Source organism: Salminus brasiliensis, chromosome 2 (assembly GCF_030463535.1).
Source record: "Salminus brasiliensis chromosome 2, fSalBra1.hap2, whole genome shotgun sequence".
Lineage (NCBI taxonomy): Eukaryota > Metazoa > Chordata > Actinopteri > Characiformes > Bryconidae > Salminus > Salminus brasiliensis.
This window is the reverse complement of record NC_132879.1, coordinates 48155305-48180013: the sequence shown is the minus strand read 5'-3', so window position 1 is coordinate 48180013 and position 24709 is coordinate 48155305. Positions and strand designations below refer to the sequence as shown.

At 38.5% G+C, this 24709-nt stretch overlaps 1 protein-coding gene across 3 annotated transcripts in view; it reads right to left on the bottom strand.

Moving 5' to 3' along the window:
* The window catches only part of cped1 (cadherin-like and PC-esterase domain containing 1), a 64218-nt gene that overhangs the window by 12967 nt on the left and 26542 nt on the right, over positions 1 to 24709 (bottom strand). For 2 of the 3 annotated variants that reach the window (XM_072673029.1, XM_072673031.1), the window contains 5 exons: positions 24539 to 24643; positions 24130 to 24278; positions 22593 to 22651; positions 22267 to 22453; positions 21036 to 21204 (listed from right to left, as the gene is read on the bottom strand). In XM_072673029.1, coding sequence (XP_072529130.1) covers positions 21036 to 21204; positions 22267 to 22453; positions 22593 to 22651; positions 24130 to 24278; positions 24539 to 24643 — 669 coding nt within the window. The remainder of the gene's footprint in view (positions 1 to 21035; positions 21205 to 22266; positions 22454 to 22592; positions 22652 to 24129; positions 24279 to 24538; positions 24644 to 24709) is intronic. The other variant, XM_072673030.1, reaches the window with a different exon arrangement.

The following is a 24709-nucleotide window of genomic DNA, read 5'->3' as shown; positions in this document are numbered from 1 at the left end:
ACCCCACCTGATCCATCTAATTACTGCCTTTAGAAGTTTCTGATTAGCTGAATGGGGTGTTTCACATTTAAGTTGAAAACTGAAATTAACCCTAGAAGAACCCCCTCTGTTTAAGAGTGTAGAGTGTAAACTAAATAATGCAAAACATAAAATATGCAACGGAGGGAACCAGTCAGCAACAACAAAGAGCAACACAGAGGAGACAAACAGTCCTCAGTATCAGCAACTACTTCAGATGTATTACTTAGTGGTGTGAACTGTAGAGCACAAAGTTTAATATACAGTAGAGGAAAATAGTAAAATAAAGTCGAAAATATATCCAGCAAAAAATTAAATGCATATCGCTGCTGTCCAATGAAAAATATATATCTCCATTTTTTGTTTTCTCTATGGCTTAAAGCCAGTAGCTGCTCTGTACACTGTGTATAGAATTCTGGATGAATGGCACAATAGAACTGCTATAAATTACTTAAAATAAGCCCTTATTTGACATTGACTTATATTCAAAGTTAAGACCGTTTTTGCCTTCTCCTGTAAAGTCACCATTTTGGAGATACATGTTTGTCATTGAACAACGACAATATACAGTATCAATTGACTGGACACTGGTAAATGAAATGATTCACAGACTTGTAGCTGATTCTATAAATGTTTATATGTATAAAGTAACTGTAAAAAGTAAACTATTTTAATTAACTTCCTTTTAGTGTAACATATACACAATCAAAAATATAAAATAAAAAATTAAAACCAGCAATATTTATTATTATGGCATACAAATGATTAGATATATAGTAAGTGTCAAATTCTTTAATAGAAGAGTATATACAGGAGATTAGGAGCTGCCCGACATGAGGGAAACAATTCCAGATTAAGTCTTTTTAAACAGGATACAACGGGAGGGCAGGCTTCCCTCTCCCATGCCAGAATGAAAAGAAAAAAGAAAAAAAAGAAACAGAGAGAAAAAGCGTGACAAATGATAAAATGTCTGACTGGGTGCCAAAAGACAGCTAGTATTTCATGAGTTTTATGCACATAAAAACCCAACACACTTTTCTGAGCAAGGCATATTTCTGCCAGACAACAAAAACAAACTTTTTCATTATAGAAATAGCAGATATAAAAATAAATCGATAAAAACGTTCTGATTTATTTGCTTTTTCAGTAAACCACTGACTAAATACATTTCAATCTCTCTTGGCTTCCACAGTGACATTTGACTGATTTCATTCGTGAGCCATCTGCGTGGCTGAATTCGATTACACTGACAGGGACTGAATTACAGGTCTGTAAGTAGCTTCCAACTTCCCAAATGGCCAATAGACTAAGCTCAGACATACAGTATAGACACATGATGTCATTGGACACTAAGAAAAATCATGTTAATCACACCTTTAGAGAGTTCCCTACTTTTTTGGTAATGTAAGGACTAAGCTGGGTGACCAGTGGGTGACCAATGCTACCATCTTATTGGGGCAGGTGCATGACTGCCATTTAAGTCCATCTGTGGTCACTCATTTGCAGCCTTTGTTGTAACAGAGTGAAGTGGTCTCCCAAAGAGAATTCTATGCAATACTATGGAAATAGGATTAGATAACACTCAAGGCTGTAATTTTACAGAGTAGTCTGGTTTATAGCTAATCCCAAACTCTATAGAGTCCTTATGAAAGAGAGTAGATGGAGAAAAAATAGCAGCATTTTTTTAGCAGTTGGTTATTCTTTATTCAGGGGGAAAGTGGAGTAAGAGAACAGATCGGCTTGCTTTGTAATAGTTGGCCATGCTTTGTTTGGCTGACAGACTAGATGCTGTCCATTTAATCTGGATGGATCAGAACAACAAAGAAGCAAGAAAGGAAGGATGGCGAAAAGTTCTAACAGATTACAATGAAAAGGACCAGCATTAAATGCTAAAATACATCAGTGTCTTCATGAGTGAAATTGAGTGATGAGTTAAAAAAAGTCTGAAAGAGATAAAAGAGCTGTGAGAATAAAACACTAAACCATGGAGATTGATGAACAGCATCCTGCACATTCTTTTAATACCTCTCAGACTCACACTACCCTTCTTTACTCATGTGGGCTTCACCTGTTGAATGACTCAAAGCCAACATGCCTTTTCATTGGGTAGTGGCACACAGTTCACAGTTAATTGTAGGCAGAGGTCCAACTACATTAAAAAAACAGATGGATAACAACATACAGAGTTTTTTTATAGCTAAAGGTACATCTCTATGTTCATGTTCACACATGTTATATAGGCTTATTCCAATTATGAGTATTTGAACAGAGCTTCTGTTCAAATACTTTAAGCAGTACATTCATGTATATGTAGATAATTCTGTATTTGTGTACATTCTGTATACATAATTAATTTGTTAAGATTTGTTAAGGTATCATAAACCAAGGCTGTGACCAAAACGGGAGTCTATTTAGGGTTTGGGCCTAATGAGTATGTCTGCCATATTTCTCTGAGTGTCTGAATTCTAGTGGAATTCGAACATGATGGAACAACGTGAATTTCAAATATTTTCTCAAGTGGTTCGATAATAAGAGGCTTATTTTTGTAAGCAACATAGAAGTCAAAGATTAATCCATGAGCACCTCAATGCTTTTACAAACTTTAAGTTGTTTTGCCTCTTTCTTTTAAACACCTGCATGTACTGCATGCAATGCTTCATTCTGTCCTTCAGACACCAGGTTTTTCAACAATGAGAGCTTTGTTACTTAAAACTGTATTTAATTACCTGGCACTGTAGCGAGCTGCAGGAGAACAGTAACACAGTACACTTTTACAGTACAAGAGTCTGTTCTGATGTCTGCCTCCACTGCGTGTTTAACTTTCCCGATCTGGGGTAACAACTACATTTATGGCACTTTCCCTTTTTACTTTTGTAAGGTGAAACCTTTGGCATACTGATGGGAAATAAACATCCACTAATTCTTAGTTGATTAGTACCATAGCTCTGGGGAAAACTGAACTGAAAACTTCGGACACTGAAAACTGGTTGAGCAACAATATTTGGGTTAAGAAATGTTGAGCAAATTTGATTTCTCAACAAACTACCATCTCACACAATTTAATCGATCTGGACAATCTAATCCATTCAAATTTAAAGACGGAATTCATTCACTGGGTTTTGTGCAGGTTCACAATGTGTTTGTGGCTCAATACCAGCCTGTGGTCTCATTCTTTCCCAATTCCCGAAACAAACAGAGGAATTCCAGAGAGAGAGAGAGGCATGCTTCCAGAATATCAGTAAAAAGACACCAATGGGAGAGAATATGGAGGAGAATGCAGAGTAAACAAGATCGTAAACATGTGCATATAGTCGCTGTCATAATAAAAACCCTGTATCTCTGAAACAGTAACTTAATAAATAAGTAAATAAAAAAGTATGTTTGAAAAATTGGATTGGTCCATCCATCAATAAAAGGTGTACATAATAAAAAAGCAAGCTGTTTTTTCAAATAGTGCAACTGTCGATATGCTCTCTCTTTTTCAGTCCCTCTGTGTACTTTCTCCTTCATGTCCAACTAATTTCTTATTGTACAGACAAACACGCACATGGATGCAATCAGCTGTAGCAGACAGAAGCCAGGCATACCCCAACCACTGTGTTGCACATGCTTGTTTAAGGTCAAGTGTAGAGGGTTTTGCTGTCTCCTGAGCTGCGCCCACATGGATCTTTATTATAGGTGAGAGAGCAATAGCTGGCAGCTTTACACCATATGGAAGTAGGAAGATAACTGCACAGACCTGGCCAGATGAACTCTTGTACACTCATGCTTTCACAAATGCACTCGTACGTGTGCATGCATGTATCCTTTTCTCTCTCTCTTACTCATTCTCTCTCTCTCTCTCTCTCTCTCTCTCTCATTTTCTTTCTCTCACACACAAATACGTACATGTGTGATTCTACAGACACTCTTTACAGACACCATAATTGCAGCAAAACTGCAGCACTCAGGGGAAAGTAGTGGGATTCACAGTGATGGATAAATTGAAAAAAAAAAACACAACATGTGCCTCAGGGGCTACTGCACATACATATCTAGGATGAGGTAACTGTTACACAACAGTTCAGACTATGTGTGCAAGACAAAGGGGAGAAGGAACCTTCTCAGATGCAGTTAATGCAAAACTGCTGCTTACAAATACCTGACACAAAGTAGGCCTTGACAGCAGGGACGGTGATATCATACAGTTTGATCAAGCAGTTTCAGACTGCAGTCCATCTACAGGCCATATTTCTGACCTCAAAACAATGCATTAGGTATATCTAAAAAATATAAACTGACACCAACACTGTAGTGGGTGGTTTTAAGACAGTGAGTACAGATGCAATTGCTTTACACTCAGGAATGAAATCCAGGTTCACCTAAAGGGGTCAAAAGGCATGACCTCTTCTGCATCATCTGCCTGTAGAGTCCGGTTTTAAGGCAGATCAAAGCATGTTTGGTCAGATTTAGAGTGTGCAGATCTAAGGCATCCTTTAGCTGTTTTAGTTACAGACTAAAGCTATCTGCCTGACAGCAACTGTCTGAGCTGATTTGGGGCCTAACAGAACAAGAGCAAATCCACCCAGGACTCAAGTCGCCTTATATTACTTGATCTGAACAGTCAAACATGCAATAACACATGGACAGAGCTAAGAGCTGATCACAAAGTGGAGGAGCATATGGGTAATTTAATTCATCCACAACAATTGTGTACAATGATTTGGATATTGTCACTGTCAGACAAAATCCTTGTACTTTTCATTTTTGAAATGCATTAGCACATCTGTGTCAGCAAAGTAGCTAAATGTGTGCGTTGCAAGGAGTTTCCACAAACATTTGGGCATATAGTGTATGCACATCTAATATTTTATTGCTTTTTAAATCTGGCAGTTGATCTATAAATTGTGTCAACATTTCATAAATAACAGACTAATAGAAATGCTCCAAAAGCATCTCTAATTTTTTTTACATTGACTTCCATCAAAAGTTAATTAGATTTTATAAGAAGCCTTCTCCTGTAAAGTTATTATTATGAAGATACACAGGTTTTGTGTCACAGCAACAATTTAGTTTATAGTCAGAGCACCCTAATCAAAAGATCGGAAATGTATACTATATGGACAGAAGTATTTGAACATCTGTTTATTCACTGTTTCTTCTGAAATCAAGGGTACTGAAAAAGAGTTGATCCAGAGAACACAGTTCCACTTCGCCACAGCTAAATGCTCGGGGGCTTTAAACCTCTCTAGTCCACGCATGGCATTAGGCATGGTGCCATTAGGGTCATGTTTATGTGCTCCAGAGAGTCCTATTCAATTGGCAATACTTCTCAACAAGGACTAAACAAGCTGTGTGTGTGTGTGCACTTGCACATCTGTGTCAGCAATGGGTACAACATAAGGTAGATGAATGCATTCATTAGATCTCCTGAAGCACCCAATTAATTGCACTGATACCACCCAGCAATAATTTTACACACACACACACACAAAACAACTTCACCGTTCACACAGCTGGTCACACACAAAGTGATCACCTCCCTCTCTCCCAGCAGGAGAGTAGTAGCAAAAACACACATGCGTGCAGACACACAAACACACACACATTCACTTCACTGATCAACAGCCTACTTTTTCTCTCTCTCTCTCTCTCTCTCTCTCTCTCTCTCTCTCTCTCTCAGTGGGGGAGCAGCAACATGAAAGTAGGCATTCGTCACTGCGGAATGTTTTGAGACTTCTAATGCTGAAAGCTTTACAGTGCGACCCACGACTTGTGGCTAAGCCATTGAGGCCATAAACACAAGACACACCCACTTCAGAAGGTGCAAGGTTTCTACCATGTCCAGTGTCTGACCACCTGGGCATCCTTAAGTGACACAGCTTAGATGACATCACCCAGTGTTTTGCTCCTCAAAGTGAAATCATTATTGTTGTTAGTTATTGTTGTTTTCTTTCACTATATGGATATCTGACTTCATTTTTTCATTCCACTTACACTCTTAACAGGAGAGACCTATATTAGGTTACACAGGTCGCCAAATGCTGTGCCAGGAATCTTGCCCAAGGACTTACTGGTGTAGCATGGTGTGTCTGCCTAGCCTAGTCTGCCACCGACAGGGCAGTCCTGTTAACCACTTCGCTACACCAACCTCATCATATTATTAGTTTTGTTGTGCGCTATTTAGGCGATATTAAGGCATGTGTAGTTCAGAATAAATAATACACAATTTTTATAATATATTTTCCAGATATTAGACACAATGCAGTAATTTGTCAGTAAATTGTTTCACATGTTGGGATATCTACACATTACTTGATTAAAAATTTAGGATATTTCATCAGTACAATGCTTTTAAATGACTATCCCTAGTTCTCTAATAAGCTAAAGATTGAGGAGCAGTAGTAGTATGTAAGGGCCTTTAGGCTGACGTGGGGGTTTCTGCTGGCTGAGCTACAGCTGTGTTGATGAGGATGACTCCTGCTTATGCTCTCTGTGTAGATCCTGGCAGCATATCAGCGTCTCTGTGCCAATCCAGCCTCTGTAGCACTGTTACATGACCTCGACACTCTACAGACCCTTCAAGTTCATCATAGTGCGTGTATTTGGGGCTGTCAAGTTGGATTAGATAATGTGAGCATCAGATGAAATATGAGGCCTTCAGCTCAGGTCTACTGATATTCAGCAGAGCCACAACTGTCATTCAGAGGATGCCCAGACATAGTTGGATAAATGCATATGTGTGTGAATTTCTGATCCTGGCCATGGCCCCAAACACTGGGTTGAAGCTGTTGTGTATTTTTGCAGGGTCATTTCTGCAATGCTTGGTCGTTCCTGAGTAGTTTTCATGTAGCCTAGCGGTTGGGTTTGTACCCTTTGTCACAGTTACAACCTAGAATGGGATCGTTAGAACAAGAGAATTGGTTAATGGCTTTGCACCGAGCAGAGCCGCGCAAAGGTACTAATAATTGAAAAATCACTAAGTAAACTTAAATATAGATCTTTAGGCTCACTAAAGTCAAGTCTTTTATTTATTTAGATTAGTTATTCAAATGTATAGGTTAATGTTATGTGTCTCTACAATCAGTTTGATTGATGATTTGTAATAATTTAATAACTTAAAAAGCTAAAAACTTTTCTTTACCAGACAGGATAAACATGTAAACATTTCTACAGCAAGCTAAAAATATGAATGTACATGTGGTGATATATGGTGATTAAATAGTGATTTCTGTTTCCGAATGTTAGCATAGATGAGCGGCAGAAATACACAGCAGGATTCATTTGGTTGTACTAGAGCTTTTACTTATAGAGGGGAAGATTAGGAATGACACTCAGTTACATTTGCTAGATCTGATCTGAGACGGTTGATTTAGTTCAGAACCGGAGGCTGGGCATGAGCCAGACCACTGAACGATTTAATGAGGGTGTTCTCTGAGATACACACACCCACATACACACACAATCAGCATGGGGTTTGGTACAGTATAGTCTGGAGATTCAGTTACAGAACTGGTTGCCACAGTTGAGGCTGGTTTATGAATTGTAGATTGCAATGTCAATGAGCAAAGCTGCCAAGGGGATATTCCGCTTTATAGAGTGCTGTCAAAAACACATACACACACAGAGAGTTTTTTTATATATTTTCCAGAACACTCACAAATAAGTCTCATCACACACAACCAAACACACCAAGTCACCCCCTTAATAATGTGCTTGTTTAATTGCAGTGAGGATTAACAGGGCACAAATCTCCTAAAGCTCATTTATGGCTACTACAGGAAAGCCGCAGGACCGCGATTGGGTTCCTGGAGCGGAACTGGCCCATTTTATTCTACCACATCACACCGGCCAGACCAAAACCTGTTTCCATTTACACACGCCCAGACACACACACACACACCTCTGATAGAGCTTATCAAAAAGCTAGAACCATATCCTGTTTTCAGCACATATACACTCGCACCACTGCTCTCCCAGCACAAACTATACACAGATCAGCCATACCATTAACCCCACCTCCTTGTTTCTGCACTCACTGTCCATTATAACAGCCATTCACCCTACAGGACCACCACACAGAGGGTATTATTTATTATTATCATTCTCAGCACTGCAGTGACACTGATGTTGGTAGTGGGAGTTTAAAACTCTTAGTGTCACGGCTGGACTTAGAATAGTCCACCAACCAGAAATATTCAGCCAACATCGCCCTGTGTGCAGCTTCCTGTGACCACTGATGAAGGACTAGAAGATGACCAACACAAATTGGGCAGTAATATATGTTATGTGGGCTCCTGACCATTAAAGAACAGGGTGAAAGGAGGCTAACAAAGTTAGACAGCAGATGGACTACAGCCTGTAATTATAGAACTACAAAGTGCTCCTATATGGTCAGTGGAGCTAAAAAAAATTAACAGTGAGTGTAAAAACAAAAAGGTGGAGTTAATGTTATGGTAAATTGGTGTATCTACACACGACGACATCAATGCACAGTGGACGTCGTCAGCACATAAAAAGCAACAGTCGTGTGCTAGGTGAGGGAAAGAAGTGCATTCCACCTTGCTGGCCTCATGTGTGAAAGAGTAAAAATGTTCCACTCCTCCTCAATCAATTCAATAGATCTGGCTCCCTGCACTGATTCCAGATGTGGATTAGCAAAAGTTGGACCAACTTGTTCTCCCATTCTAAACCTGGTGCAGATCACAAACACACAAGCCTAAAGCTCACACACACACACAGCCTCAGAAACACAAGAAAAAAGCTGCACAAAAACAGACACACAGATGGACTTGTGTGGAGTTAACCCTTGCAGCTACTCTGGAGGTTTACGCTGCATAAAGCGGACAATGTAGCGCAGTGTATGCACTGTAAAACACCATAATAGTACTTCATCAATGCTGCAGCACATGAACCGAAGCAGACTTGTTAGAACGTATAGTATTTGTAAGTATTTGCAACCTGTGTTATGAGTCGATTGCGATTGAGGAAAAAATGTTGATTCCAAAAATATTTGATAGTACATGAAGTGATCCGTTGTAAACAGGGAAATAGTAATATCGTTTACAGTTAATTTAGAACCATTTATTGCTTCTTTCTACAAACATGCTTTCTTTTTTACATTTTCCTAAGTGCTGTAAATCATAAAAACGGTGCATAATAAAAGAGTTGTTAAATTTGATGTTGCGGAAACCTTGCTTCCTTTTGAAAGGTGATTTTAAACTTTTGAATAGTGTACACCACTATTCAAAAGTTTAAATCAATCAACATTTTTTCCTCAATCGCAATCGACTCATAACACAGGAAATGAAATTTTCCATGTTTTTTCTTCTCTCTCTCTCTGTCTGTTGTAGCCCAGCTGGGAGAGCGTAATCTCTGTGTGAGCAGCTCAGATGTGATAGACTTCAAAAGCACAGTCTGATCACGCGCACACAATGGCAGGCTCACAATTCCCCCAATTCCACGTCTGATCTTAACAAAGCAGACAGCAGCTCTGCACATAGCTATGATTGCGTTGTGTGTGTTACAGAGAGAGAGTAGATCTGTTCATTCCTTTTACTATTTTCTACTTGACCTTCTCCCACACTTTCACCCTATGCTCTCTGTCCGTTTTCATTTGCACTGAAATTTATTTATTTATATTATTTATTTCTGTATGTACATGTGTGTGTGTGTGTGTGTGTGTGTGTGTGTGTGTGTGTGTGTGTGAGAGAGAGAGAGAGAGAGAGAGAGAGAGAGAGAAGGGAAAAAGACAGAAGTGGGAGAGGAAGGACCCCTTGCCAGTTTATGCACCCACATCAATCATCCTCCTCAAGCTGTCCTGTCAACAGTTGTCTGAAACTGAAGAAAAAAAAAAAACACAAAGGCACAAAAGACACTGCCAGAGAACAGATCACATCTGCAAACACTCCAAATCAAAACAGCAAGATGGGGTTAAAAGAGCTTGGGCGAGGAGACATTCATATGGCTTGTAAGACTGGAAAAGTAGGAAAAGACATTCAGCTAGATCATGTAAACACTCATGAGCACAGAGAAGAAGGAGGGTCTGAGGAATCACATCAGGTGTGACATACCTGATATCTGAACAGGGCTAGACAACATGGCTACAAATGTAATAAATATATATTCTGAAATTTGCCAGCATTTCTATATGTGAAATTTGTAATACCCAAAGTATACCCAAAAATATATAAATAAATATATGTATATATAAATGCTTTGCCCTTTTTGCCACTCATTTGATCAAAATGTTTTTCTCAAACTCATGGCCAATTTGTTACTCCCCATAATTTCGATGCTAAAATGTATATGATAATACAGCTGTGATAATGTGAGTGAATTACTAGTCTTTTTCTCCCTACCTACCCAGAGAGTGGAAATAGGTGAACAATGATGTCTATGGTCCAAGAAAAAAAGATTACATGTGGTACAGAAAAAGAGGTCCCGTAGAACCATTTTTCTTTAAAAAACTAAATACAAAGTTGTTTACTTGTATACAAAGAGTGATTTAAGCAGGCAAATAATTATTAATGCTTTCAAATGGTTATTTAATTGGCAAGATGCCATTGCCTTTACTAAAAAAATGTTTAAGGATGTGATTTAAGCCTTTGCTGCTAATAGCACATTGAAGAATAGACTGCCACTGGTAATAACTTCACCAATAACACCTAAAATAGGTAATAATGATTCTGAAAAATTAAAACGTTAATTTTATTCATTTTCGCTTCACTTCAGTCACTGTGTAAACACTTTTTTTATTTCAGTTGTAAATGATAGATGTCAGTAAAGTTGGGTGGTATCCTCCTATTTTCATACCATCACAGTGTCTCAAGATATTACTGCGGTATACTGTTTTGGAGGGGCTTGGAGTAGCATAAGCTGCACAAGTAGCACTGATTGTTGGTTCTCACTCAGGTGCTTCTGTACAATCTCATACTGTTTTATTTTAAAAGTGAAAAACGACCAAATACAAAGTTACATTTTCTTATAGGGTCAGAAACACGAGTTTCTGTGAACACTGTCCATTTATTAAATAAATCATTAATACATGTAAACCATCTGTCTGACAACTGCAAATGTTAAAATGATCTGAATAAGGAGAGAGAAGAAAGTTAGTATTAGCTTAGTTAGCAAAATAACAGGGGCTGGCATGGAGGCACTTCTACCACCTTTTAGAAGGCAGAGGTGTCCCTAGTACACCCTTCACAGAAACCACTTGTCCAAGATCTTTGAGAAGAGGAAGCTGAAAACCATTGATGCATTTTCATGATCTCATACAGAGCCTTCTGGCTAGAGACAGAATGTATCTGTCATCCACCGCATGATACATTTAGTTCACAGCACTAAAATGTTAAAAAAAAGTGTTTTCCCTGCTCTGACACACCTGAAGTAACTGTTGTGCTAATTACCAAGCCTTTGTGTTGACTCAGGTGTGGAATGACCCTGTAGGACTGAAAGTGACTGTTCTAAAGCAGGTGCAAATCAGCCAATAAACGTTTAACACCTCTGTGGTAATCCACTGTGACATTCAAAGTCTCAGCCTTGCCAGCTACTCTTAGCACAAAAATGAAAAGAAAAAAAAAGTCACTTCTATTTCGAGTCCAGCTGGAAATCAGCACAGCTGTGTTTGATTTAATGTTGTGTGAATGTGACAACACATTTGATGTACTGTTTCCCTTTGACTAATGAGGCTAGATAAAGTGGAGCTGCACACTCCGTGGCCTTGGCCAACCAGGCTGAGGTGAACAGAAGGGAGTGTTTGTGACGCAGTGGTGGTGGTGCTTCAGCACACACAAGAAGATACACTGTAGCACTTTTTTTCTGTTACCAATACAAGAATTTCCAGCTGGCACCCTGGCAGAGATAAAATAAGGTACACTATATAGACAAAAGTATTTGGACACCTGCTTATTCACTGTTTCTTCTGAAATCGAGAATATTAAAAAAGAGTTCATCCTGCTTTTGTTGGAGTCGTTGTTTATATCTACTGTCAAGGAAGGCTTTCTACTAGATTTTAGAGCATTGCTGTGAGGATTTGATTGCATCCAACTTGCTGGACGATCATTGTTGTTCTCTTGAAAATATATTGTTATTATTACATTAGTAATGTTTGTGGTCAGAAAAAATAGAGAGGCAGGTGATGTGTCTCATCTGCAGTAAGTATTTGTTTTCTGGGCCTTGGGGGATGGTTTATAATGTAGACTAACACACTCTATTCCCGGCTGAGGGTAAAGATATTAATCTGTGTGTGTGTGTGCACATGTGCACTCATTTGCATGGAGGTTAGCAACATCAGTGAGGGCTTAGTCCAATACAGTGCCAGAATATGATATATAAGACCTATGAAGGGCATCTGTGAAATGGTGAGGTGGGCAAATAAAAATGTTCTTCATGTAATATCAGTAACTTACCTATACCATAGTGCCTATACATAATTTTCTCTTCTTTTTGTAAATTCCCATTAAGACTTCACCATGTGCTATTTGTGTGTTTTATGTATTTTACATGACCAACTTCTCTTTATCCTTTAGGATTAAACAAAACTGATTGACTGCCTTGTATTGTACTGAAATATTTCTAATAACTTAGATGGGCATAGATGGGTAAAACTATACTGCTCTAGGCCAAATAGTCAGATATATTAAATGTATTCAATGAATTCAAAACAGGCTGTGGTTGCAGCTTAGTTGTCAAATATGTGCCACTTTCATTATTCCTGCACAGATTTGATATAAAACATTATCAGATTTGCATCACAAGTATCTGGGTAAAAGTGAAAAAGGAACATGGGCACAGAGAATGCGTAAGTACGTCATGGGTGGGAGTGCTCACATACCTGCCACAGTTGCATCAGACTTTGTTCAACTTATTAAAAATCAAATTGCCCCAACATCCAGGCAAGCTTTCCCCATTAGCCTTACAATGCCCTCTGCCAGACTCCCAGACATATGAGAGCACTTCAAAGCCCAGTTGGGTGAATGGCCTCTGTGTTTTTTGGAGGGGGGCCTGGTGTTCCAACCCCCCATCTAAAGGAACCTGGCCTGGACATCTCACTGACCCATGGAGGGAGGAGAGAAGAGGAAAAAGACGGATGAGAGGGGAACGGACGAAAAAAACAGATGACATAGCAGTTGGTGGGAGGAAAAAAGCACAGGTGCTTTTTGGTGGCACAGAGACTAGAATGCAGCCTTATTTTCATTGATTGCTATTTAAGTTAGACAAGCTGTAAAATGTATGTTTGGAACCTGGTTTTGATATAAGTACAAGAGAAAAAGCATGTGCGGCTTTTGTTCCGGCATTTTATGGAGTGAAGTCATGTCATGATGTGCTGCTTCCTATGTAGATGCCATGTTCATTATGTAGTAATCAGCAATTCATCATGGGTTTAGAAATCAAACCATATGAGGAAGGGGAATCTGGATAATACTGCAGTTTTCTGACATCAACACGAAACCTTCTTTCTCCTCTGTCCTTGTGGTTGGGGTCAAACAAATTAAGTTTGTGTAATTTGTCAGAATGTCAAGCATATGCCAACTGCCATGCTGAGAAAAAATACCCACTCCTAATGAACCATTATATCTTGGAGGCCTTGATGAGTTTCTGCAACATTGCAGTGGAAAGTTTTTTATTGGTTTACCAGAACTTCATCTGTTTCTATACAGAGCCAAGGTGACATATGATAGCTTTTCACTGCTAATTGCGGACAGCACAGATTCCATGAATGAGGAAAGAGGTTGGGGAAGTGAGGGTCATTCGACTAACGACAACAGCAGGCACAAGACTGACCATTTTCTGAGATCAGAGACCGGATTTCTACTTCCACATGAAGCAACGTGCCAAACACAGCTATTGCAGATGAATGACATTCTAGTTAGTCCATTGAAATACGACCTATATAGTTGGCACACAGCAGTATTATGGCAGGCAATGTGGCAAAAGTAAAATGTCATGATACATGAAGATATTACCTAATTGGGGTTATTTTATGTTGTCCCAGCTTTTAAAAAAATCTGTATTTATTAATTGTTATATTTAGCGTTACAAAGAAATGTAAAATGTACCTGTAGAAGATTACAAATGCAGAAAAAAAGATTTTTTTCAAGTTTACTCCAAGTTTTTGGAGTATATATACATTATTAAATATGGTTTAAAATACTGGTCTACATAACTGCATGGTCTACAAAGCAGACTGTAAACTACAGAGAAATGGATGAACCTGAAACAGGAAAGCTAAAAAGAAAGTGAACAAATCAAATTCAAAACACAAATGCATGTGTTTGATTTAACATAATGGAAAAAATAAACATTGTATATTGAATTTGTATGTCACATTTCATGTTTTCTTTTCCAAGAATCAAGAATTTAAACGACAACAACAGCAGAACATGCAGAGCTGAGCTACTTTAGGACCAGGGTTTGGAAACGCTGGTCAGTGCGATATTTGGTTCCAGCTATGCAGCTTTCGTGATAGGATGTGATGGCAAACTGAGAGAGGGATCAGAGGAAGAGAGTAGAGGAAGAAAAGGGGCGCAAATCGGCTTCAAAAGAATTCCTCCGATCTGCCATCTTGGCACCTCCGCTCTGTATACAGTAATATTTATGGTCTCGAGGATTGGTCAGGCTTAAGGTGCACAGTGTGTGTGTGTGTTGGGTGTCTGCGTGTGCATACTAGAAGGTGGGTATATTGTGAGCTGAAAAGTTGGAAACTTGGTGGATGATTTGCGAGTGTGTGTGTTTTGTGGTAAAAAGCATTCTTTCAAAAGTCAACCTTTTCAAAGGTTTGGAATCACTGTTGTCAATAACAGTGTCGATAACTCCATAGGCTCCAAATAAGCTGTAAAAATAGAAGACCTGAAGATAAGTTGTCAGAAAATAAATATCTAAAAACCTATATATTAAAAACATTATGATTGAATCGTAAGGTACCTTGACAGGAAACAACAATAATAGATAACTGTAGTACATTACTAATTTTATAAAAAAAAAAAAGGCAAGGCACTAGAGATGAATAGGGTAAAATTAAAACTAAAAGAGATCACAATAAAATATCCTCATGTGAATGCTAGTATTGAACAATTATTTTCTGTATTAGAACTTTTTAGAGATGTTATGTTTAAATGTGCAAAAAAGGTATTATCTAATTAAATGTTAAAATTAGTTCATTAAATTACTTAATTAAATTAAGTGCTAGTTTGAATACTTTTCAATAACATAAACCCAAACAGTAGATAACATTCTTTATTTCTTTTATTTGTATAATTATGTATTTGCCATGTTTTAGGCATAAAATGTTACATAACTATGCATGCTATATGAACATATCCATCTACTCTCTAAAAATCTTTAAAATGTAGATTAATAAAACTGGAACATTTTGTGTATGTAAGTGCTACTGCGAAGACCAAAAATTAACAGTGCATCATAAAACTATCTTGCCTGCAGTGTCTTGTCTTAATGTTCCAAAAGAAGATCCCACCAAAAGTACCTTCACTTTAGAACAGAATTTAGAACAGAATAAAACACCAAAATTATTAACATGGAAAGTGATTCCACTGCTGAAAGCTGGTGTGTAAGCGTACATGAATGTAAATGGGTGTGTTTGTTCAGTGCTGAAAAGTGGTGAAACGGCACGATACTGTGGTGTGCTCAGATTCATCCTCTAACACCATACAGTTGGAAAGAATTAAGCTTTGTGCAATATTTTCCCCAAAGACCACCCTGCCTGTCCCCTGTATCGCTCACTCCCTCTGCCTCACTACTGACATGACTTGGATTCGCATGATGCAGAGAGAGAGAGAGAAAAAAAAAAAACAACAAAAGGAAATCACCATCTTTTTTGACCTCAGAATTTAAATCACTTATCCTCTTAAAATCATTCAAGCTTTGTACAACTGCATTGTTATACTTCACTTTCAACAAACCGGCTTCTTTGGTTATACCGAATCCAAGCATGAAAGACGGCCATCAACTGAGGTGGAAAAAAACACTCCAGTCCCCCCCAAAGACGCACTGCGGTTTCTGCACTGAAAAATAGTTTCTCCCCAAAAGCCATTCTGTCACCTCTCATAGCATGAAAGAAAAGGGCAATAGTTCTAAGAAATAGTAGGGATTGGAGTAAGAGTGAAATAATTCAGACAACTGTTTTCATTTACCTATTTAAACTAGTTTATATAAACACACAACCAAATATGAACATATTTTACTGTATAATGCTGAACACAACAGAATTATAAAATAATGTATGTACTAAAATATGTACTATATATTTAATTAGGTAACATACAAAAATGTTTGCCTGGTTTGGTGTGTTGTCTTGGCCAGTTTGTGTTAAGAGCAGTGTGTCCTTTCACAGTGATTCATCAGGAACATGGAGGCGTAAGGCCTTCAGAGCCAAACCGCTACACACACACCCGCCCCTCTCCTATCTTGCTATCTGGCCGTCCCTGGTGTTTTTCTGCCACTCTGCGTGTCTTCCCACCCGGCTGTCTGTTTGTTAGCCTGTCATGCTAAGTGCCATTATAAAAGGAAAAAGATTTAGAAGCACATTAAGACCATCATCATGACACTTTTAGCATGAGCACCGACCTTACTTTATCATTGCGTTTAGTAATTTGCTGTGAATTAGGGCTGTCTGGTTTACCACAACCAAAGAGATGCTGATTTTCTCCTCAGTTTCCACTCATTAAATAGCAAATCAATCATTCCAAAAGAGCCCTGGTTTTATTGCTCTCATTGGCTCCACATTACATAGATGGGGGAGGCGCTGCCATATGCCACATGGTGTTTCAGAAAAAACAGGATCAGTCACTAGCAAAGGGTCTTTTAAACGCATCTTCTATAAAAAAGCGTGGTGAGTCTGTAAGCGGATGTCAAACACGCACACAACCGCAGTAACTTGAAGAAATGAATTGCTAATGACAGCTTTTCCATTATCATTTCTAGGAGGGGTTGGAAGCCAAGTTACAGCAATGCCAAATCATTCAGGAGTCTACTAATCACTCAGAACACTAATGCCCACACAAATACTGCTAACCAGACAAATTTCATCATACATATTAAATGGTAGATTTAACACATGCAATAACACTTCGCTGTATATTAATATATCATGGGCCTTACCCATACCTCAAGCTCACTTTCCTGTTTCTTGTTTCTCTCTTTTTCCACATGCACACACACATAGTCACACACTCACATGTTATAAGTTGAATTTGTGTTTGTGGCTGTCATTCTAGGAAGAAGCCACCCATGATATATCAACAGGAGCCATGAAAAAAAAAAATTCCCATCACTGCACTCAGAGAGGACAGAAGAGAAGGGGGTTAGAATGATGTAGCATGGAACTGCTGTAATCCTTGAATGACTCCATAATCATATCTCCACACACATGCATGAGCACAAATACACCCTCGATTGTAACACCCCAGCAGTCTCTCGGTGGGAACAAAAACAATGTTTACTGGCCTTGTTGTTCGTTCGCATGGTGTGAACCCAGGCCTCTGATTGGTGACACATTGCCTGAAGCGCAGCCAGCTGCAGAGCGATGCTGGGGTCTAAGCAAAAGCTCAGAGGAGTAGAGAAAAGCATGCTTCGGGCCTTGCTCTCATCAACATTCCCAGAGAGAGAGAGAGCACAGAGAAGGAGAAAGAGAGTCTCAAGTAGCATCCAAACATAACTGCTTGGGAAGAGTGTTGTCATCACCACTAGGAAAATATGACTATAAAACCAACTCCACAACCCAAGGTCCTTAGATTCAAGTTGCTGCCACAGAACCAGTGTCTTGAGGTTTGCAGTGTTGTTATGGTTGATTTGTTCCTTCTTCTTTCTACACTGCATTGCTAACTTGTTAGGAACAGTCCTACTGCATTTGTGTTATCATGCAATGAAGAAAAGCATGCTGTAATGTTTTACTTATCCATTACAGCACACTGAAATATGCAGAGAAATTCTGTTTATTTGTATTAAACAATTTAAAAAAAATTACAAATTTAATTTATTTTTAAAATAAAAAAATATATATATTTAGACTTTGAATTTTTAATTTGAATTTGACCTACTGATACAGAATGTAAATCACATGTAAACATAATTAATTATATAACTATAAGCAATAGAACACAACAGGCAGTCTGTTATCACAACTAGCATCAAAAGTGTTCAACTGTTTTTATACAAGCACTGAATTTCATACTGAAAATGCTGATACTATATAAATATACATACATGCAAACCAATGGAAAAGAGTCAGAAGAATGGAAATTGAAGGTACATTTTACATTACTATTTATATAAGAACACAAACAATTATTTTAAAAAAAGTATGGTGAAATGAAAGTGACAATTCCAGAATTCAACAAGTTAATTCTGCTGTCCCTAGTGAATCTGCAGGGGGTACACCCCACTTCCCAGCAACTCCACTTAACAATCTGAAAGGAATGAGAATTCTGGTCTGGAAGTAGTTAAAGACTAGCTGAAGCTTGCTTTTGAAGAGGACCTGATTTCTTTGGATCTTGATAATATCTGACCCCCTCTTGGGGACTTTAACAAAGGCGGTATTAACAGCAGTCCTATGTAGAACTGCTTAGTCTTATGCCAAAGCTTCTCATCCTCTATAGAAGACACACGTCCACATTCTAAAGCATAATTACAGCTTATTAGCTTAATTAAAGAGATTGCCGAAAAAAACACATTACAACCGTGGTGTGTGCAAAAGTAATGTCACAATAAACATTGTTTTATTTTCCCAAGTGTTTGCATTTACATTATGAAAATGTGAAAAGTAATAATTGTTCTCTAAAATGTGCAGATAATATTTTTTAAAGACGCTATTCCATTTAAATATTTCTGTAATGTAATTTAAATATATACCAAAATGATAACAACTCCAGACTTCTAAGAGTTAAAACCAAGGTTAATTTACTAATCATTTTATTCAGTTAAACATATTACATGTTCTTGGTATTCTAGCCTGGATGTCCAGAGCTTTTAGACTCATTAAACTGATGTGATGTTGTTTGACACTATTTAAACAGTGCTTCTCTGTGGTTTAGGCAATGCAGTCGTTCAGATTTTCCCTTCTCAGTTAAAATGCCCACTTGCTCTCTCTCCCTCAGTTTTTCTAACAAACTGACTTTGACCCGGTCTAGTGTGGCTCCTCTATCAATACATCGTCACACACTGCCATAGTTATTCACTGTGGAGGAGTGTGACAGACAAACACTCTGATCCACCCCATCACTGTGGTCCTGATCAGGCCTATCAGCTTGCACTGAAACCTGAAGATCTACACTATGGCTGGGATGAAAGAGGGATAGGGAAAGGCCGTGCGACTATGTGTTTGTGTAGTGTGTGTGTGTGTGTGTGTGTGTTAAGAGAGATTGAAAACATGAAAGAAGAAAGAAAGAAAGAAAGAAAGAAAGACAGAGCACAGGGAGACACTGACTTTCTTGGTGACAATTAGAATGGTTAAAACATAATGTTCTCTTCTTGTGTGTGCATGTGTAAGAGTGAGTGAGCGAGAGAAAGAGGGAGACTAATGCCGTGCCATTGGAACTGGCCCTTATTTTAGATGAAAAGAATGCTTCAACTTGTTTTCTGAAGTAAATATGAAAATGAAATTACTGTATATGAGAACATTAGTCTAGATTTATGGTTGTCTCACCACTTACCGCAAGCATACCTCACACAAATCAGTGTATGAAAGTATTGTGTGTGTGTGTATGTATGTGTGTAACTAGCTCATGAAGGCCATAGAGAACAATTCATCTCTCATCTACCCACATACACACACGGTTTAAATAATCATCTGCATTTCTGCAACATGAAATGCTTTACAATTAACACAAAACAAATAAAATGCCAGTGTGAACAATGTACAGCATGAGTGTATATGTGTGTGTGTGTGTGTGTGTGCGCATGTGTGTGTAAAAATGGATTGTGGATCATTTCGTTATCACATCGGTATCAGCAGAAAAACAAACACAGGTTGTTGTTTTTATTTTAGAGTGTTTAGGTAATGCCGTTCTAATGTATTAAAATCAACTTGCATTCTTTTTACCTCATTTGCAGACCCACAGAAATATACCCCATGTATGTGCACAAGCACTAAAAGTTTTTTTTTATCACTTGTCCTTTTTCAACACTTCAACAACAACAAAAAAAAATACAATTAGCATAGCTGTACACATTTTCTCAGGACTTCTTAGATAGTGAAAACCAGAATTCATCCTCTGCGCTTCAATCCCTAGGTTGCTGAAAACAAGCAAATCAAAAACATGCCTCGTGATCCTCTCCCCTTTTTACACACCAATCCGCTATGGTGGCGGGTCCATGAATGGCCAAAGTCATGGTGTGGTGTGAAAGTTCAAATTTAGCATCAGACAGGGGAATTTGCTGGAATCTCACCGCTTCCGATGATTTGCCACCAATTTCCTCAATTCCACACCACCATCACATTCAAAGACAAAATGAAACAGAAACACTTCTACACGTCTACAAGCACACCCCATGCATACACACACACACACAAACTCACACATACATAGACACCGCCCTGCTAAGTGCTATAAATCCATACTTCAATGATATCACATATTCTTGTTGCCCGAAGGCAGAGTTCTACAGATACTATAAAATGACAGAGTAGCCAACTAAGCGAACTTCAGCCAGTTCGAAACAAGTGAATAATTCAAGTTGCATTTGAAATGCACAGTAACTCTGCATTTCACACACACTCCAGATTCTAAAGGCATTTAGATGATCTTAAATACATAACAACTCTCACCAACACTCCCAATATCCATAAGAAAACTTTTTGTAAGGTAATTTTGACCAAAGCTATAATCTGTTATATTTTTCTAGACCTAAATTGCAAATACATCACAAATGCATCATTTAATTTGATACTGAGTTTAAGGTTAGGGTCTGATTTAACATTTGTATAGGTGTGGAACAAATGACCATACATAAATTACAGAAAAACTGTGTAAAAAATGATGGTGTAAATTGTGCGTGTGTGTGAGAAAGAGACTCCTTTGTACCTGTACAAAGCCGCACATCACATACTCATCAAACATGGGTAGACTGGGCCGGCTCTCTCGGAATATGTGCAGAGTGTATATCGTCATGACAACGGGCTCAGCCCCCGATTCGTCCATGACCAAAATGTTGATTCGGCTGTTGCCCAGGCCAACTGGGTAGTTTGCCATTCTGAGGAAAACAGTGAAAAAGTTCTGAGGAACACAGCGTGCTTAATCTTTCTCTTACACAAGGGTCTATTTACTCCATGACAGGACAAGGAAGATTATAGTGGATTAAAAAGTAGGGGGCAAGTCAAAAAGCAAACTAATACTCATATTCAAATAAATCTGCATTTACTGTGTCAAGTAAAAGCCGGAAGCTCAGACCATAATCCTTCCCTAAAGGATCTACGGCCCCTTATTTTCAAACACTCATTATTGGAGATCAATTTTAAAAAGCCAATCAACTTTAAAAACACTCTTCCAAAGCAATGAAACATATGAAAATCTGCAAGGGAACACATCCGTCTGGTGTGCTGTAATGATTCATTCTTATGTCTGAGTCAGTCATCAAGGAACATTTCTGCAGAGGACTGCAGTGTACCCTTTACAGTATTAAACAATACACTCCTCTTTTTAGAGGATCTCAAATGCATGTCAGTCATTTGTAAAGGAAATAAATAAAAATAATAAATAGTTTTATGCCCAGAACCTGCAGTTTTGGTATTATATTGCATGCTATGCTTCCAGGCACTGGCGCATATCTCAGTCTCACATCTGAAATCTCCAGTTAATCTTTTGCACTGAGTGCAGAACCAAAGACTACATGTCCAAGGGGCATGTTATGGTGAACTGTAACAGAGCTTAATGGAAAGTTGTCAGAGACTTAGTGTGTGTGAATGTGTATGTGTGTGTGAATGTGTGTGTGTGTGTGTGTGTGTGTGTGTGTGTGTGTGTGTGGTCGAAAGGCATGGGAAAGCAATTCCAGAAATAAATCTAATAAATCAATCAAAGGCCAACAGCAGTGTGAGCTGACACATCAGAGGTAAAGACTGATTAGGGCAAGAAAGCTGGAACATTACCAGGCTAGGTCACTGTTCATTGTTCCAGTGCTGAGGTGTGTGTGTGTCTGTGTGTGTCAAAGCATTTACTCATTGGTTGCATGACTTGGCACAAATACATTCGTAACTCACGAACAGTTGGAAAACTTGAAAAAGTTATATTTTGAGCACAGGCTAACATTCTGGTGTACCTTGGTCCCCGGTGTTCATCCAGGTGCACATGGCATTGCGCACTCACTGGTTCTGGCCTGATCCGTATTGTGATTATATCGAATGGAACGTCAGCCCGGTACTCCTTCACCCAAGGGTTAAAGACTGGAGTCAGAACCAGAGGAGGGTCCGTGTACAGCTGTCGGAGATGTGGATTTAAACACCTCTCTATGGACCACAAGGATCACTTCAGTTAAACACCTGCTAACTGTGGCAATGTACAATATTATTGGTTTTGTAATAGCTTTTCAATTATGTACAATAAAAGAAAGTACAAGTCTATAAACTGTTCATGAGCAGCAATTACCTGCATCTGATGTATTTGAAGGCAACTTTTTGTGTCTCAGACTGGTTGGGTCACCACTGCTGTGGGAAAAATTGTCAATATTTTTCCATAGTTAACCAAGGAAACCCCCTCTATTAAGTCTAGCTCTCCCTTAATAATGCTGATAATAAAAGCACTATACGTGCAATGGAGGATTCCAGTCACAATAAAACAAGTGATTTTGCACATACACAGACACACACAGACACACAGACACACACATAAACAAACAGTAAAATAGCCCCAGTTTGCTAGAATGTTCTAATTTGTTTGATTGGGCTGGAAAGACCTAGACGTGATAATGACACTTGTAGAATTTGTTTTCCACTTCTGCAAAATGCCTCAGGATTGCTGGGTTGTTGTGTAATGGCAATATGCTGCAACCAGCCAACATTCGCCTAACTGAGCATAAGTAGTTATTTTGCCCTCAGAAAGCTCTCGCACACATGCACGCATATACTCACACACCTTTAACAACAGGCCCTATGGTAGCAGCAGGGAATCCAGTCTAATAGTTCTAATCATAAAACTAACACAAGGACCAGTGATTCACTCCAGATTTAGCAGAAGGAAGAATTTATTTGTTGTCCCTGGCCACACGTCTGGACAGATGTATCATCTGTGCTGATTTCTCAATGGAAGGGTAGAGGAGTGATTCCACAGACTGTAGTAGGCTTGGGGATTTTATGCTATTCAGTTGTGTTCCTTCGACTTGATGATGAAGAGTAAAAGCACTTAAACAGCACTTCTGAGAGCCTCTACTCTACTTGATTTTTCAGATTATTTTGGCAGACCTTGCTGCTTTGCTTCAATTCAAAACAGATTTATCCCATAATTGACTTCACTCTAAGTGTTAATCCTTGTCTATATTGACAAAAGTATTGGGAATAAGAGTTTATACCTATATGTCTGAGTAACTGTCTCTACTGTCCTGAGATAGCTTTTTACTAAATTGTGGAACACTGCTGTGAGAATTTGATTGCATTCAGAGACAAGAGTGTTAGTCACGTCAGGACGTTGGATGACAACTTCCCAACACATCCCAAAAGTATGGGATGAAACATCGTTCTACCTCTCCACAGCTCATTGCGGAAGGGATTTTACCCCTTTAACCTATGCCTGGAATTAGACATGATGCCAGTAGGTTCATGTTCTGCTCCAGAGAATCCAATTCTACTGGCAATACTTCTGTAAAGAAACTAGACAAGCTGTTTGTGCATTTGCACATCTGTTTTAGCAATGGGGGAAACTTAAAGTAGCTGAATGAATTAATTATAAGGGGTGTCACCAAACATTTGGACTTACAGTGTATCTAGTTTGATATTTATTCATTAGGTTTGTTTGATACATTTACATACAACTAAATAAATAAACATAATTAAACAGTAATACATTTATGCACAACATTTACATTCAACATAAAGTAATGTTGTATATGTAAGAGCAAATTAAAAAGATATTTACTCAATTGGATGCATGAATAGAAGGAGAAATTTGTTCAGTCTTATAAATAAAATACCTTTTTGAGTGATTCCTCTGCATGTAGTAGGAGCTGAGCTGTTTAAGCAGAATTGAAAGACTTGGTCCTTTCCCACTATCCTTTGCAATGGGAAACCTCTGAATGAGATCATGCTGGAGAATGGAGAAATGAGACGAACTGGGGTGCAGCTGCCAAAACACACACACGCACAAAAGTCAAAATACCACAGCACTTTTCATCACTGATTCCAGCTCCTCATTAAAATGGGGTAACAAAGAGGGATACAAAAATCTGTGGAACAATCAAATCACATGTATTTATAGTAATGCCGGAGTACATAATTAAAACTGATACCTGCAAAATCTGAAACATTTAATTGAATCCAATTTAAGTCTTACTAATAAACAGAATTAAAGTAAAGTACTAAGTTAAACAATAAGTTACATACCAAATGAAAGTTGTCAGGTCTCTTCAGCTGCTGATGAAACTGAAGCAGTAACTGCATTTCGTCCGGGGACATGTACAAACTGTTTGGCCATCCACAGCCACTGTACTGCACGGAGATTAAAATAAAGTTAACATGTGGAATTTCGAAAGCTCAGCACAATGTACATAAAAT